Raw genomic sequence first — 15,510 nt, forward strand, 5'->3', positions numbered from 1 at the left:
AGACCTGTCTCAAGTTTTTGGGGTTCACATAGGAAATTGCCATTTGGAACACCACAGTAATAATGGCTGCTGCCAGGATCCACCAATGATATCTAAAATTAGTGGAAAAATAGAAACAAGAGTATTTGCAGGTATTTGCATAGTTTCAAAGAATCTCTTCCTGAATTTACTAATCAGTGTGGTAATTAGGTCACCCTGAGGTGACCTAAAGCCGGCAGTCCCACATCATGTCGAAGCCCAGCTGGGTCACCAGGGCCCTCAGGAAGCTCGAGGCCCAAAGTGTGATCAGGACCATCATACTGGCAGGCCAGGCCATGCCGGGGGCCCTCACTAAGCCCAGTGCTGGGTCAGCAAGGCATTTCCATCAACCAGTTTTGCAAGGAGTTCAATGAGAGGACAAAGGACATCAAGGAAAGCATTCCTCCACCTACCAAGATTTTTGTAAATCCTGACAGGACATTTGACATCAAGATTCCTACTTCCTGAAGGCATCAGCTAGGACTGAAAAGGGGGCCTGGCAGACAGGGAAAGAGGTGGCAGGCCTGGTAACCTTGAAGCATGTGTATGAGATTGCCCGCATCAAAGCTCAGATGAGGCATTTGCCCTGCAGGATGTAACCCTATCCTCTGTTGTCTGTCCAGTCTATTATCAGGTCTGCCCATTCCCTGGGCATTCGCATGGTAAAGGACCTCAGTTCAGAAGAGCTTGCAGCTTTCCAGAAGGAACAAGCCATCTTCCTGGCTGCTCAGAAGGAGGCAGATTTGACCACCCAGGAAGAAGATGCCAAGAAGTGATCCTTGCCCCCCAACTTCCAGATTTCAAAGGAAACAGCTGGGAAGGGGGCCAGATGCAAAGGCTGTGTCCAAGGGGAGGAAGGGAGGTTATACCAATATGATAATTGTTTTCATAACTTTGAATGATATGTCTTTGTACATCTAGCTTTATCAAGGCATCAGGCCTGAATAAACATTCTTTCTCACCGCCCCCTACCCCCCGCGAAATATAACCACAAATTTAAAACAGAGCTTATTTTCTTTCCCCTTGAGTATGGGCTGGACTTACAGACCCACTTCTATGTATAGACTGGACAGGGAAAAATAGGGAGAAACCTATCAGACACCACCTTAACCAAGTGTTAAAAGACAAATTTTAGAAAATTAAGTTTGGCAGACTTCATTTCAGCAAAGAAAGATTCCTGAATCAGACAACACTCAGAACCAGAAGAGGTTCAGAGAACTCTATAAAGTGGGCAGGTAATATTTATAGATAGAAAACAGAAGTATTCTACAGAAACAGCTTGACTGGTTATAGCTCAACTTTGGCTTTATTTGGAAATGGTCTGATTAGTTAGCAGCCTGTAACTGGCTGAGGCTCAGCTTCTGTAACTGGCTGACTCAGCTATTTGTAATAAAAGTATAGTCCTAAGTTAGGCTTTGTTTACATACCAGGGTAGGTTGTAGTTCTTTACATAGGCACTAAAGGTATGGAGGCAGCCTCAGGACAAATTTAAGTTAATTTAATATGTGTGATCATGGTCAATTAACCAGTAAAAAAATCATGTTATCATGCCACCTGATATCACACTATGGGAAAGCCACAATGTGTTTGTGATGTGCTTCCTAAAAATGCACAACCTCAGTCTCATCAGAAGAATGTTATTGCCTTACTAGGCTCTTCTTGCCTGCTGGCCAGAAATTAAACTATAGGCTAAGTGTAATGGCTCATACCTGTGGACTGAAGTCAAGAGGGCATGTTTTCATCTCCATATCAAGGTCATGAAAGACAAGCTAAGACCAAGAAACGACTACAAACTGGCCAAGACTAAGACATGACAAGTAAATGTACTTGGTATCCTGGATTGGATGCTAGAACAGAAAAAGGGTGGTAGTGGAACAACTGCTGAAATCTGAATAAACTCTGCAGTTTAGTTAATAGTACTTGTACCTATGTTATTTTCTTAGTTTTAGTAACTATACCTCGCGGGTTCAAGTGATTCTCCTGCCTCAGCCTCCAGAGTAGCTGGGATTACAGGAATGGGCCACCATGCCCAGCTAATTTTTGTATTTTTAGGAGAGATAGGGTTTCACCATGTTGACCAGGATGGTCTCGATCTCTTGACTTTGTAATCTGTCCACCTCGGCCTCCCAAAGTCCTCGGATTACAGGCGAGAGCCACCATGCGCGGTTTTTAAAAACCATATAAACAATTTTATGTTTGGCTCTTTAATTATTAGCTTGTGTTTTTCCTTAATCCAGAGAATAACCATACTGGTCAGAGATGTTAGTTTTCTCTTCTAGTCTTTCAGTTAAATGTTAACATGTATGTTCATGTGTCTAAAAGGCACACTGGTTTGATCACAACCTCTGCGGAACTGCTGGAATCCTGGTTTCAGGCAGGAGTGGTTAACTGAGACAGTAATCTTCCAACCCACTAAACAAGGCTGTTTTGTAGGAGAGCCTTGTTTATTATGAGCGGCATGATATATATAATGGGGAATCTTGAGAAATATACTGAACAATTTACGTGTCAGACACCGGTTTAAGTGCTTTTACAAAGTAAAGCGCCTTTAATTCTCATAAAACGCCTGCTAACTAGCTAGGCAAGATAATTAGCCCCATTTTACAACTGAGGGGTGCGGCCAAAACAGGTAGTCAGCGTCCGGACGCTTCGCTTAAGAGAGGTAGCACTCTTCCATGCCCCACAGCCAGTAGCCCAACTCCTGCGCTCCGCCGCCGAGCAACTCTCTCTGCGCATGTGCATCCCCGCCTTACCCCCACCCCACCGCCCCGCGCGTCCTTCCCCGGCCTCCAGTCCCTCGTGGGAAACAAATCCCTTGCCTCTGGGTCCACGCGGCGAGGAAGCGGCCGGTGAGCCTCGGAGGACTGGGCAAGGGCTAGGGTGTCCCTGCGTTGCCCGGAAGGCGGGGCGGGCGGTGGCGAAAATTCGGCTGTAGGTAGGGACCCCAAAGCCTGCAGTGTCTGCGGAGCTGAAGGACAGCGGGGCGAGGGCGCCTCTGTCCGAAGGGTCCAGATCCGGCGTGAGAACGCGAGTGCCCAGGCTCGCGGAGTCCATACAAGTTTAGTCCCTGCGCCAGGCGCGTAAGCACAGTCGTGTGGCCGCCGGTAGAGGGAACCGACTGCGGAGGAGGGGACAGCGCGCGCGTGCGTAGCGTGTGTGACGTTTGCCGTGGGCGTGCGCATGACGTTGTGGCGTGTGCGTGTGCGCTTTTTGTGCGCTGGGCCGGCGGGGAGGGGGCGGGGCTGCAGGGGAGAGTGGCTGCGCCAGGTCCGCGGCAAATGAATTAGTCAGACACAATTACCTATGGGAGACTCGTTTTTCCTCTCTGTAAATTACAGATATCGGGAACACTTGCCGCCTCAGGTTGTTTTGAGCACTTTCATTGTTTAGGTGCTGTATTTGCTGGGTGTGCGTTCCCTGGGAGAGTCCCGGGAAGACGGCGCCTGCACCGGCCCCAGGGCCTCGCTGCCCGTGGAGTGCAGGAGCGAAGGGGCTGGCCTAGCTGCCCACCAGGGCCCCTTTTGGCTCTGATCGTCCCCGTATCCCAAGTTATTATTTATACGTTGCGCGTTCGTTTATGTATTATGTATAATCATGGCGCAGTATCCTGAAGCCGTCGGAGTCTGTGTGCCGGTGGAAGGTCTGGGACAAGTTTAAGAAGAGAGGTGAGCTGGAGCTGAGGGGTGGGCGCGTGCACGGCTGATAGGAGCGTCACATCTGGAGAGTCTGAGGGCAGGGATGGGTGAAAGGCTCACGGCCACAGCAAAGGAAATGCTGTCATCACCCCTCTGCGAACACCCGGGATGTCCTGATGAGCTGCTGAGCTTCCTCCTCTCGCAGGATGGTAGTGCAGGCAGGTCCTACCTGGGTTCTCTGTTTTGACCTTATTTGAAAGATGGAAAAACAAAATTGAATTTGAGGAGGTGACTAGTTCAGATCTTGTCATCTATTAGAGGCACAACCGAGGTTAGAAGTCAAATCTGCAGTTTCCTGGGCCACTGCTGCCCATTTTGTTACCTCTATATCACAGTTTCTCATTAAAAGATCCTTTTGAGGAATTGTTAGCAAATTAGAACAAACATTTTTTAAAAGTTTGTCTTGCCTTAAACACTCTGTCCCGTTTTTAGAGGTTTTCTTTTGCATTATCTGACCTCAGGGGATTAATGGTGTTATGTTAACAGGTAAATAGATAAACAGTATGGCCTGAGGTTTTTTTCCCTACAAAGAATTTTGACAAATTGATAGTGTTTCTTCCTTTAGATTACTGTTACTCGTTAAACTCATCTTTTCGTGTTTTTAATTTTTCTGTGTCACAGAACCTAAATTGGTAATAAATCAATAAGAAATGTTTACATTCACTCAATGAAAAGTGTCATGTCTGAGCTCAGCATATATCGGAGCCACACATGGACACGTAAGTATCTTGTGTGTGGAGCTATATAGGCAGGTGAATCTTCGAACTGCAAGGCCGGCCAAGGCTCTCCTGACATTTCTTCCTTTCTTCTCCTTCAGCTCTCCCTCCTCTACTAAGAGCAGAAAATGAACAAATTCCAGGTGAGATTTTTGTTTCTTTATTCCCAGTTTGTTTAAAAATGGATTTTCTGAAGTTTGTAAGGATTTATGTTTTGAAAATGGAGAAATAGGCAAAAATTGACATTAAGGGAAAGGAAACTGGAGTAGCAAATCCAAAGTAGTGCAGCTGGCAAATTAGATGCAGGATTTTCTTTGAGATGGAGTCTCGCTCTGTTGCCAGGCTGGAGTGCAGTGACGCCATCTCTGCTCACTGCAACCTCTGCCTCCCAGGTTCAAGTGATTCCTCTTACCTCAGCCTCCCGAGTAGCTGGGACTACAGGCACATGCCACCATGCCTAACTGATTTTTGTATTTTCAGTAGAGACGGGGTTTCACCATGTTGTCCAGGCTGGTCTAGATCTCCTGACCTAGTGATCAGCCTGTCTCAGCCTCCCAAAGTGCTGGGATTACACGGTGAAGCATTGCGCCTGGCCAGATGCAGGATTTTTAATTTTACAGAATTATCCAAGTTATTGTAATGTTATCTCTGATTGTTCTCATGACAATTCTGAAATAAATGCAATAAATTGTCTATAAGTATTTCTTGGTAGAAACAAAGAACATAGTTCCAAAGCAGAACTCAGTGCATATGCTTTTCAGGAGATGGAATGCTGAGGTTTGAGTAGCCACCTTTCTGATGGTCCTGCTTGATTCAAGAATAAAACCCTGACAATGTGGAGGAATGGAGGGGCTACATGTCCTCAAGATAGTTTTCTCTAAGTGTTTGTGTCAGCTTGTTCTTATTTCTAGGTTGAATCACTAACAGTTCTGACTTGTTTTCTGAGTTTCTCATCTGTGTTTCAATCTAATGAATGCAACCTTGCCCCCTCACCTAAACTCACCTGAATTTACTTCTGGCAAAGGCCACCAAATCATAGTCAAGGCCAGTGGATGTTGTTGCCTTTGTGTTACTTGCCTGGACTGCTGCATATATTGTTAACCATGGTATTTGTTTGGAGAGTCTCCTCTGTTGGTGTCTATAATGCCATCCTCTGAGCTGTCCTTTCCTAACCTTGATTTCCTCCCTAGTCTTCATGAAGGCATCTTTTCTTTTTGCTCCAGGCATTCCTAATCCATGGGTTTCCATCATTAGCCTATGGCTCTTCTTGGTCTGTTTTTCCTGACTGGTTTTATGTTTTGTTTTTTTTCCCCCTTAATAAAGTACTTTTGAATTAATAATATATTTACATGTTTTAAAAAAGTAAGTGACACAAAAGATGTACATAAATAGTCACACTCCCTCTGTCTGTTCATGCAGTTTCTCTAGGTAGGGTGACATTTATTTATCATCCAAACTGAGACATTTTCACTGAGAGTGAAAGAGGGTCTATAAATAATTATGCCGAGACAACTGGCCGATATTGGGACAGTCCCAGACATACTGGAATGTATGGTTATTCTACCATAGATGTTTTTTTTTTTTTTTAGTTTCTCACATACTTTGCCAGTGTTTCTTTATCCAGTTTAAAGAAAATATGTATGTATATTGTTATTTCCTTTCTCCCTTTACTTAAAAAGGAATCTGTTTTCCCTAGGGCTTATCAAACTTAGATGCAATTGTGCATCCCTGGCATCTTGTTAACATGCAGATTCTGATTTAGTTGACGTGGATAGGGTCCTTATTCTGAAGTTCTGATAAACCTCCAGCTTAAGCTGATTCTGATGTTCGACATATACACTATTTTCTGTTATTCCTTTTTCACTTAACAGCATGTTCCAGATATTTCTATGACAGAACATGAATGGCATTTTCTCTCTGTGTCACAATTGCATAGTAATTCAAGTGCAGGTGTCTATAGTTTGTTAAAGTACTTCCAACCGTTTGCTGTGACAAACCATGTTGTAATGAATAACCTTGTACATTTATAATTTTGTGTGTATATGTTTATATGTTAGATGAATTCCCAGAACTTGATCAGCTTAGTGAGAATGCCTTTCCTAGAGATAGTATTATTCTGTTTGTCCATTGGCAATGCATGGGAATGCTTATTTCTTCACAGCTTCTCCCATAGAATATGTGGTTTAACTTTTGGATTTTGGGCAACAAAAAAAAAAGTAAAAAGTGGTATTTCATATAGTTTGCGTCTGCGATTTTCTTCACTGAGTGAGGTTGAATACTTTTTCCTGTGTCAAAGGATGTCTGGTATTTATTTTTCTGTGAACTTAACTGTTTTTTTTTTTTTTTTTTTTTTTGAGACAGAGTCTTGCTCTGTCACCAGGCACCAGGCTGGAGTACAGTGGCGCAATCTTGGCTCACTGCAACCTCCGCCTCCTGGGTTTAAGCAATTCTCCTGCCTCAACCTCCCAAGTAGCTGGGACCACAGGTGTATGCCACCATGCTCAGCTAATTTTTGTATTTTTAGTGGAGATGGGGTTTCACCATGTTGGCCAGGATGGTCTCGATCTCTTGACCTCGTGATCCGCCCGTCTCGGCCTTCCAAAGTGCTGGGATTACAGGCGTGAGCCACCGCTCCCGGCCATGAACTGAACTTAACTTACATCTTTTGCCTATTTTTCTCTTGGGTTTTCTGGTCTTTTTCCCCCCCCAGTGTCTTTTACCCCTTTGTGTTATGTGAGTTGCAAGCCATTATTTTTTGGTATATCATTTGTCTTTTGATAATTGTTCATGGTATTTTTCCCTATGCAGAAATATTGGGTTATTTTTGTGGTCTAGTTTATTAATCTTTATGGTTTTGGACTGACTTATAGCATTTGGAGACATAGTTAGAAAGTCCTTCCCGCTTCATGGGTTTCTATATGAAATATATATATATTACATCTATAAATATATATAATACATAAATATTACATATATTTTTTGAGATAGGGTCTCACTCTGTCACCCAGGCTGGAGTGCAGTGGCGTGATCTTGGCTCACTGCCACTCCTGGCTTCTTGGTGCAAGCAGTTCTGCTTCAGCTTCCTGAGTAGCTGGGATTATAGGCACGCTCCACCACACCTGGCTAATTTTTCTATTTTTAGTAGCGACAGGATTTTACCATGTTGGTCAGGCTGGTCTCGAACTCCTGACCTTGTGATCCTCATGCCTCAGCCTCCCAAAGTACTGGGATTACAGCATGAGCCACCGTGCCCGGCCTTCTCTTGCCCTTTTTATAGTCACACCTACCTTCATCCTGGCTCCGTCATTCCCCAATCCCAGCCAACCCCTACAGCTTCCTCCCTAAACACCAGCAACCTACTAATCTGTTTCTGTCCTTTCAAGAATGCTACAGAAAAGCATCATACAACATTAACCTTTTGGGATTAGCTTTTTTCACTCAGTACAATTCCCTGGTGATTCATCCAGGTGTATGTGTGTCAATAGTTCATTCCTTTTTGTTATTAAGTAGTAGTCCATGGTATGGATATACCACAGTGTTTTTTGTTTGTTTGTTTTTTTTTTTGAAACAGAGTTTCTCTCTTGTTGCCCAGGCTGGAGTGCAGTGGCATGATCTCCGCTCATTGCAACCTCCACCTCCTGGTTTCAAGTGATTTTTCTGCCTCAGCCTCCTGAGTAGCTGAGATTACAGGCATGTGCCACTACACCTGGCTAATTTTGTATTTTTAGTAGAGATGTGGTTTCTCCATGTTGGTCAGGCTGGTCTTGAACTCCCGACCTCAGGTGATCTGCCTGCCTCAGCATCCTAAAGTGCTGGGATAGCAGGCGTGAGCCACCGTGCCTGGTCAGATATACCACAGTTTAACCATTCACCTGTTGAAGGACATCTGGGTTAATTTCCAATTTTGAGCTATGAAAAATAAAACTGCTGTGAACATGCCGATTTATATTTCCACTAGCCATGAATGCACGATCCAGTTTATTCTTGCCATCACTTCGCGTTAGCACTTAGCACTGTTTTTTTTTTTTTTTTTTTTGTCATTCTGATGGGTGTATAGTAATATTTCTTTTTTTGTTTTTTGAGATAAGAGTCTTGCTCTGTTGCCAGGCTGGAGTGCAGTGGCGCTATCTTAGCACACTGCAACCTCCAACCTCCACATCCTGGGTTCTAGTGATTCTCCTGTCTCAGCCTTCTGAGGAGCTGAGGCTACAGGTGTGCACTACCATGCCCAGCTAATTTTTGTATTTTTAGTAGAGATGGTGTTTCACCATGTTGGCCAGGATGGTTTTGATCTCTTGAGCTCGTGATATGCCTGTCTTGGCCTCCCAGAGTGCTGGGATTACAGGTGTGAGCCACTGCACCTGACCTATAGTGATTCTTTGTGTTGTTAATTTGCATGGCAGTCTTTTCATGGATGCATTTTCTTTTCTTTTCTTTTTTTTTTTTGAGACGGAGTTTCTCTCTTGTTACCCAGGCTGGAGTGTAATGGCATGATCTCGGCTCACTGCAACCTCCGCCTCCTGGGTTCAGGCAATTCTCCTGCCTCAGCCTCCTGAGTAGCTGGGATTACAGGCATGCGCCACCATGCCCAGCTAATTTTTTGTAATTTTTTTTTTAGTAGAGACGGGGTTTCACCATGTTGACCAGGATGGTCTCGATCTCTTGACCTCGTGATCCACCCGCCTCAGCCTCCCAAAGTGCTGGGATTACAGGCATGAGCCACCACTCCCGGCCCTCATGGGTGCATTTTCTGCCTCTATATTATCTTCGTTGAAATAGTTCTTTGTGCCTTTGAACTGTAGGGGAAGAATAGTAATTTTTTTTTGAACCTCCATAGGTTCTTAGTTGGAATGAACCCCTGTAACAAGACATAGATTAAGAAGAGAAAAACAAATACATTTATTAAGAAGTCTGTTTCATCTGTACATGGGGGACACCCAGAGAATGAGTAGTTCACAAAAAGGTGGCTTTGAATTTCATCTTATATAGCCTCTTCATCAAAGAAAGGAAATTTTTAGAGAAGTGTTAAGACGAAGGAAAGGGAATTAGAATCTGTAGGGGGGGCAACTTGGGGGAAAGCAAATAAATGGCAGATACAGGCTAGTTTGTGAGGCTGGTTAATGTAGATTCCTCTGATACCATCTCTAGGACCATCAGGTCTCAAGTTGTCTTCAGTTGTTAACCTTTGTTCTCCTTGACAGAAGGGGAGGCAGGATACCTTTTGTTTTTGTAAATGTATGGTCTGCTTTTAGGCAAATAGATGATAGAGAGCTTTCTTGTGTCTGTCTCTTACTTGCTTTCAGCTCAACAATTCTTCGTATCTTGGAGTGGCATATTTCTGGTCTTCTACATTACTGTTTTCTAATTGGATTGTTTTTAATGTATTGAGTTTTAATAGTTTTTAAAATTTTCTAGATAGTAATCCTTTGTCAGATATATGGTTTGCAAATATTTTCTCCATGTCTGTAGCTTATCTTTTCATCTTTCCAGGGTGTTTCACAGAGCAAAAGTTTTTCACTTTGATGAGGTCCAGTTTGTCAATATTTTGCTATGGCTGATGCTTTTGTTATCAAATCTTAAGAATTCTTGCTTAGCCCTATGTCCCAAAGATTTTCTCTTATTTTTTTTCTACAAATTATATAGTTTTATATGTTATGTTTAAGTACTTCATCTATTTAGAGTTAATTTTTGTATGAGGTATGAGGTTTACATTGAGGCTCAGTTTTTGCCTATGGATGTACAATTGCTTTCAGTGCCATTTGTTAAAAATTTTTTTCAACAGATTTGTGAAAATTCTATTGGACTGCTTTTGTACCTTTGTCAGAAATCACTTAAATATATTTGTGTGGTCCTATTTCTGGGTTATCTTCTGTGTTCTGTTGGTGTCTTATCTATGCCTCTGCTGTCTTGATGACTGTGATCATATAGTAAGCCTTAATATTGAACACAGTGATTCCTTTATTCCAGAAGAATAAACTTCATAGTTGCTTTAGCTATTCTTTTTCTTTTTTGGAGATGGAGTCTCACTCTGATCTCAGCTCACTGCAATCTCCACTTCCCGGGTTCATGTGATTCCCCTGCCTCAGCTTCCCAAGGGGCTGGGACTACAGGCCTGATCACCATGCCCAGTTAATTTTTGTATTTTAGTAGAGATGGCGTTTCACCATTTTGGCCAGGATGGTTCAATCTTCTGACCTTGTGTGCCCACCTTAGCCTATCAAAGTGTTGATATTATAGGCGGGAGCCACTGTGCCCAGCTTTAGCTATTTTTAGGGCCCGTGCCTTATTATATAAGTTTTAGAATAAGCTTGTCTGCTTATAAAAATCCTTGTTGGGATTTTGACAGGAATTTCATCAAGATACTTATTTTAAGGATAAGATATTTTTTCATTGACTCTGCTGTTTTTTTATAGCAGATATCTTTCCTTTCCCTGAATTTAGCATTTTTTTGTATCTTTCTTAATCTAGTCATTCATTCATTTAGCAACTATTTATGACTGTTCTCTCTTACTAAATCTTGTTGAATTGCAAACTCTGTTCGAAGAGAGTTGGTGTACTTTAAATTGCTCACTTGTAATGTGATGGCTATTTAGTATACAAGGAGTTTTAGGCTTTCCTAGCTGTATATTTGGGGTAGAAGAAAACCAGCCTGAAGTGCTTTCTTAGCCATTGCTTATAGTGTTAACTTATTTCAGCTTGCTTATTGGTGAACTTTAATGTCTTGCTGTGTAGCTGCTCATATGGTATTTTAGCTTTAGCTATAATCAGGCATGAAAATGTGATTTACACATTCTTGAATCCTTTAAAACGAACATAGGCCCACCTGACTTGTTCTCTGAGCTACGTAAGAATGTTTCTTTTAGTTTTTAAATCTATTTAAAATCCCACAGTCATCTGCTAGCTTTTACAGAAGCAGTTTATCCTGGTGTCTTACAATTGTTCACCACTGTTAACCTGCACGCCATATGTTCCACTTTTAGAATTTCTTTAAAAAAAAAAAAGGGATGTTATTTTTTTGTTGTTTTCATGGAGTGTAAGGGTGCTCCCTAGGGCTTGGCCTGTCTCAGTGTCTTTGTGCTTCTTTCATGAATGAGACTTCTCCTATAGCAGGCCTGTCCAGATTCCTGCCCAGACATCATGACTCTTCTTCTGCTGTTGTCTCACTTGGTGCTCCAGATGCAAAGGCAGATTCTGACATTTGTATCGATTTGCAATCCTTGAGCCATTGTTTTTGGTTTTGTTTCCTTGTATTGGTATTTTGAAGTATTTCTGCTGCTCGGAGATATTTTGGTATATATGTAGTTATATTGTTATTATTCTTTTTTGGTTACTATTATTATTATTTTTTAAAGCCCTTTTTTCCCTCTGGAATTTCTTCTGGAATGATGTTACATTTCCAAAATCTATCATCTATGTTTCTAAACTTTTTTTTGTTTTGAGACGGAGTTTCACTCTTGTTGCCAAGGCTGGAGTGCAATGGTGCAGTCTCGGCTCACTGCAAGCAGTTCTCCCGACCTCAGGTGATCTGCCTGCCTTCTGGGTTCAAGCAGTTCTCCTGCTTCAGCCTCCCGAGTAGCTGGGATTACAGGCGTGTGCCACCATGCCCAGCTAATTTTGTATTTTTAGTAGAGACGGCATTACTCCATGTTGGTCAGGCTGGTCTCGAATTCCTGACCTCAGGTGATCTGCCCGCCTTGGCCTCCCAAAGTGCTGGGATTACAAGCGTGAGCCACCACTCCCGGCCTGTTGCTGAACTTTTTCAATTTTTACTTTTTCTAGAGACAGAGTCTTGTTCTGTTGTCTAGGCTAGAGTACAGTGGCATGATCATACTTCACTGAAGCCTCAAACTCCTGGGCTCAAGTGATTCTCCTGCCTTAGCCTCCCAAGTAAGTAGGACCACCGGTGCGTATCACTGTGTCCAACTAATTTTAAAAACTTTTCTGGGGCCGGGCGTGGTGGCTCACGCCTGTAATCCCAGCACTTTGGGAGGCCGAGGGGGGTGGATCACGAGGTCAAGAGATCGAGACCATCCTGGTCAACATGGTGAAACCCCGTCTCTACTAAAAATACAAAAAATTAGCTGGGCATGGTGGCGCGTGCCTGTAATCCCAGCTACTCAGGAGGCTGAGGCAGGAGAATTGCCTGAACCCAGGAGGCGGAGGTTGCGGTGAGCTGAGATCGCACCATTGCACTCCAGCCTGGGTAACAAGAGCGAAACTCTGTTTAAAAAAAAAAAAAAAAAACTTTTCTGTAGAGACAAGGTCTTGCTGTGTTGCTCAGGCAGGTTTCAAACTCCTGGCCTCAAGTGCTCTTCCTGTTTTTGGCTTCCCAAAGAGCTGGGATTACAGGCATGAGCCACTGTGCCTAGCCCTGAACTTCTTTATATTTATTTTTATTTTTATTTTGTATTATCTTCCATGTTCATTCTATTTCTAAAACTTCCTTAAAGATCCTTTGAAATTTAAAAAAAATTTTCACAATTTGTGAAAATTGTACAATTTCACCATGTTTTTAATTTTTTGTTTTTTTTCTTTAGAGACAGGATCTCACTCTACCCAGGCTGGAATACAGTGGTGTAGCAGTCAATCATAGCTCACTGCAGTCTCAAATTCCTGCACTCAGGTGATCCTCCTGCCTTAGCCTCCCAAAGTGCTGGGATTATAGGTGTGAGCCACCATGTCTGGCCTGTTTTTAATTTCTTACTACTTTTTCTTTCTCTCTGATGGCTTCTTATTACGGCAGTATGTTCTCGGTTTATGGAAGGAATAATTTAAAAAATATGTTTGAAGATATTAGAATTAATTTTCATTTCTGTTTCTTATATTGATTTGGTTTCTTCGCATTCAGTTCTAGTCATCTTGGTGAGTATTCTTTATGCTGTTGCTTTCCCTCAAATATCTGGTAAATCTTTATTTTCCATTAATACTTAAAAGCGAGTAACTAGTTTGATCAGCACAGGTAGGTAATGTGAATTCACTCAGCTGTTGAGAAATCTGTCCTCTGTTACTGTCTCCCACAATGGAAAGGCTGATTCAAGGATTGTCAGTGAATTGGTAAGGAAACATAATAGGTAAGAAATGTAGCAAGTTTCCTGACAGAACCCAGAACATCTCCAAGCTCATGGCTGTGCCTGAAATAGACTTGATGCCTCTGACTTCTGTTTGATCTTACCATTCTGTATCTTTCAGAAATTACTCAAAATGTTTTTTCAGCTGAGGTGCTCCTTCCCAGGAGTATTCCTGTTTTTGGGAGATGGAGTCTGTCTGGGTTGGAGTACAGTGGTGTGGTCTTGGCTCACTGCAACCTCTGCCTCCCAAGTTCAAGTGATTCTCCTGCCTCAGCCTCCTGAGTAGCTGGGATTGCAGGTGCTGGTCACCACAAACAGCTAATTTTTGTATTTTTAGCAGAGACAGGGTTGCCCTATGCTGTCCAGGCTGGTCTTGAACTCCTGAGCTCAGGTGATCTGCCCATCTCAGACTCCCAAAGTGCTCCGATTACAAGCCTGAGCTGAATGTAGTGCAGTGGCGTGATCTCGACTCACTGCAACCTCTGCCTCCTGGGTTCAAGCGATTCTCCTGCCTCAGCCTCCCAAGTAGCTGGGACTGCAGGTGTGTGCCATCATGCCCAGCTACTTTTTTTTTGTATTTTAGTAGAGATGGATTTTACCATGTTGGCTAGGCTGGTCTCAAACTCCTGACTTTAGGTGATCCACCTGCCTCAGCCTCCCAGATTTCTGGGATTACAGGCCTTAGCCACCGCACCCTGCCTCTTTTATGTTTCTTCACTGATATTTTTGGAGTTAGGATAGATAAATATGTATTTCAGACTAGAAATACCCATTCTTCTTTTAGCTTTTTATATTGGAAAATTGTAAACTTACACAAAAGTGAGAAAATAGTATATTAAGCCCTATTTACCTACCCATTCTCAGCTTTGCCAGTTACTAGCTCAGAGCTACTCCTGTCTCATTTTTACTTTCACCCGTTCCTGCTGAGATTATTTTGAATTAAATTCAAGACAAATTTTTTTGGTAAACATATCAGTAAGTATCTCTGAAAGTTGAGGCTTTTTTTCTTAACTTTTAATATGAAAATTTTCATACAAAATAAACACTTGTATAATTTTTACCTAGATTCAGCAGTTAACATTTTTACCTTATTTGCTTTATCTTTCCTCTGAATATACATTTTATTCGGAAATGTATTTGAAAATAAATTACCCACATTGTAACACTTTACCCCTGAATAAATTTGGTATGAATTTCCTCAGCATAAGAACATTTATTTACCTAACCACAATACAATTATCATGCTAAGAAAATGAATAGTAATTCACACTGTTATCTAAATCCATTGTACTTTAAAGTTTCCCAAAATGAGACAGTGTTTTAAAATAAATGGGATATTAGTGGAGGAGGTTGTGATGAGGAACCATATTCACAAAATATGTACGTGAATACAGTAATCTTGTTTTTTTTTTTTTTTTTGAGACAGGGTCTCACTATGTTGCCCTGGCTGGAGTGCAGTGTTGTGATCACGGCTCACTGCAGCCTCAGCCTCTTAACCTTCCAGGCTCAAGTGATTCTCCTGCCTCAACTTTCTGAGTAGCTGGGATTACAGGTGCATGCACCACCATGCCTGTTTTTTTTTTTCTTTTTTAATTATGTAGATGAGGTCTTGCTGTGTTGCGTAGGCTGATATTGAACTCCTGGGTTCAACTGATCCTTCTGCCTCAGCCAAAGTGCTGAGATTAGAGCCATGAGCCACCACATGCAGCCAAGTTTACAGTAATCTTTTAAGAATATCTCCCCTAATTTTTTACTTAAAACAATCTCAAACCTGCGGAAAAGTTGAAAGTATGATACAGTGAAAATGTCTCTACTTTTTGTCTCTGTTAACCAATTACCACATTTGTTTTCTTATCTATTCCACATTTATTTTCACAACCATTTGAAAGTAAGTTGTATAGGCATCCATAACACTACAGCATGTTTCACCTAAGAAAAAGAATGATTTCCTTCTATGCAGATGATAATCTTAGTGTTTACTACACAATGATTTATCTCCAGATGTTAAAAAGT

General features: G+C 42.2%; 1 protein-coding gene and 1 pseudogene across 2 annotated transcripts in view; both read left to right on the forward strand.

Moving 5' to 3' along the window:
- The first annotated feature begins 227 nt into the window (after positions 1–227).
- LOC135269051 (large ribosomal subunit protein uL11m-like) lies at positions 228–794 on the forward strand (annotated as a pseudogene).
- A 2,468-nt stretch (positions 795–3,262) lies between these two features.
- The window catches only part of ZNF248 (zinc finger protein 248), a 40,716-nt gene continuing 28,468 nt past the window's right edge, over positions 3,263–15,510 (forward strand). Inside the window, exons 1-3 of one of the 2 annotated variants that reach the window (XM_012435626.2) lie at positions 3,263–3,683; positions 4,335–4,432; positions 4,531–4,572. In XM_012435626.2, coding sequence (XP_012291049.1) covers positions 4,558–4,572 — 15 coding nt within the window. In that variant the 5' untranslated portion in view covers positions 3,263–3,683; positions 4,335–4,432; positions 4,531–4,557. The remainder of the gene's footprint in view (positions 3,684–4,334; positions 4,433–4,530; positions 4,573–15,510) is intronic. The other variant, XM_012435627.2, reaches the window with a different exon arrangement.

This window comes from Aotus nancymaae, unplaced genomic scaffold (genome assembly GCF_030222135.1).
Source record: "Aotus nancymaae isolate 86718 unplaced genomic scaffold, 86718_ANA_hifiasm-v0.15.2.pri h1tg000049l, whole genome shotgun sequence".
NCBI classification, from domain to species: Eukaryota; Metazoa; Chordata; class Mammalia; order Primates; family Aotidae; genus Aotus; species Aotus nancymaae.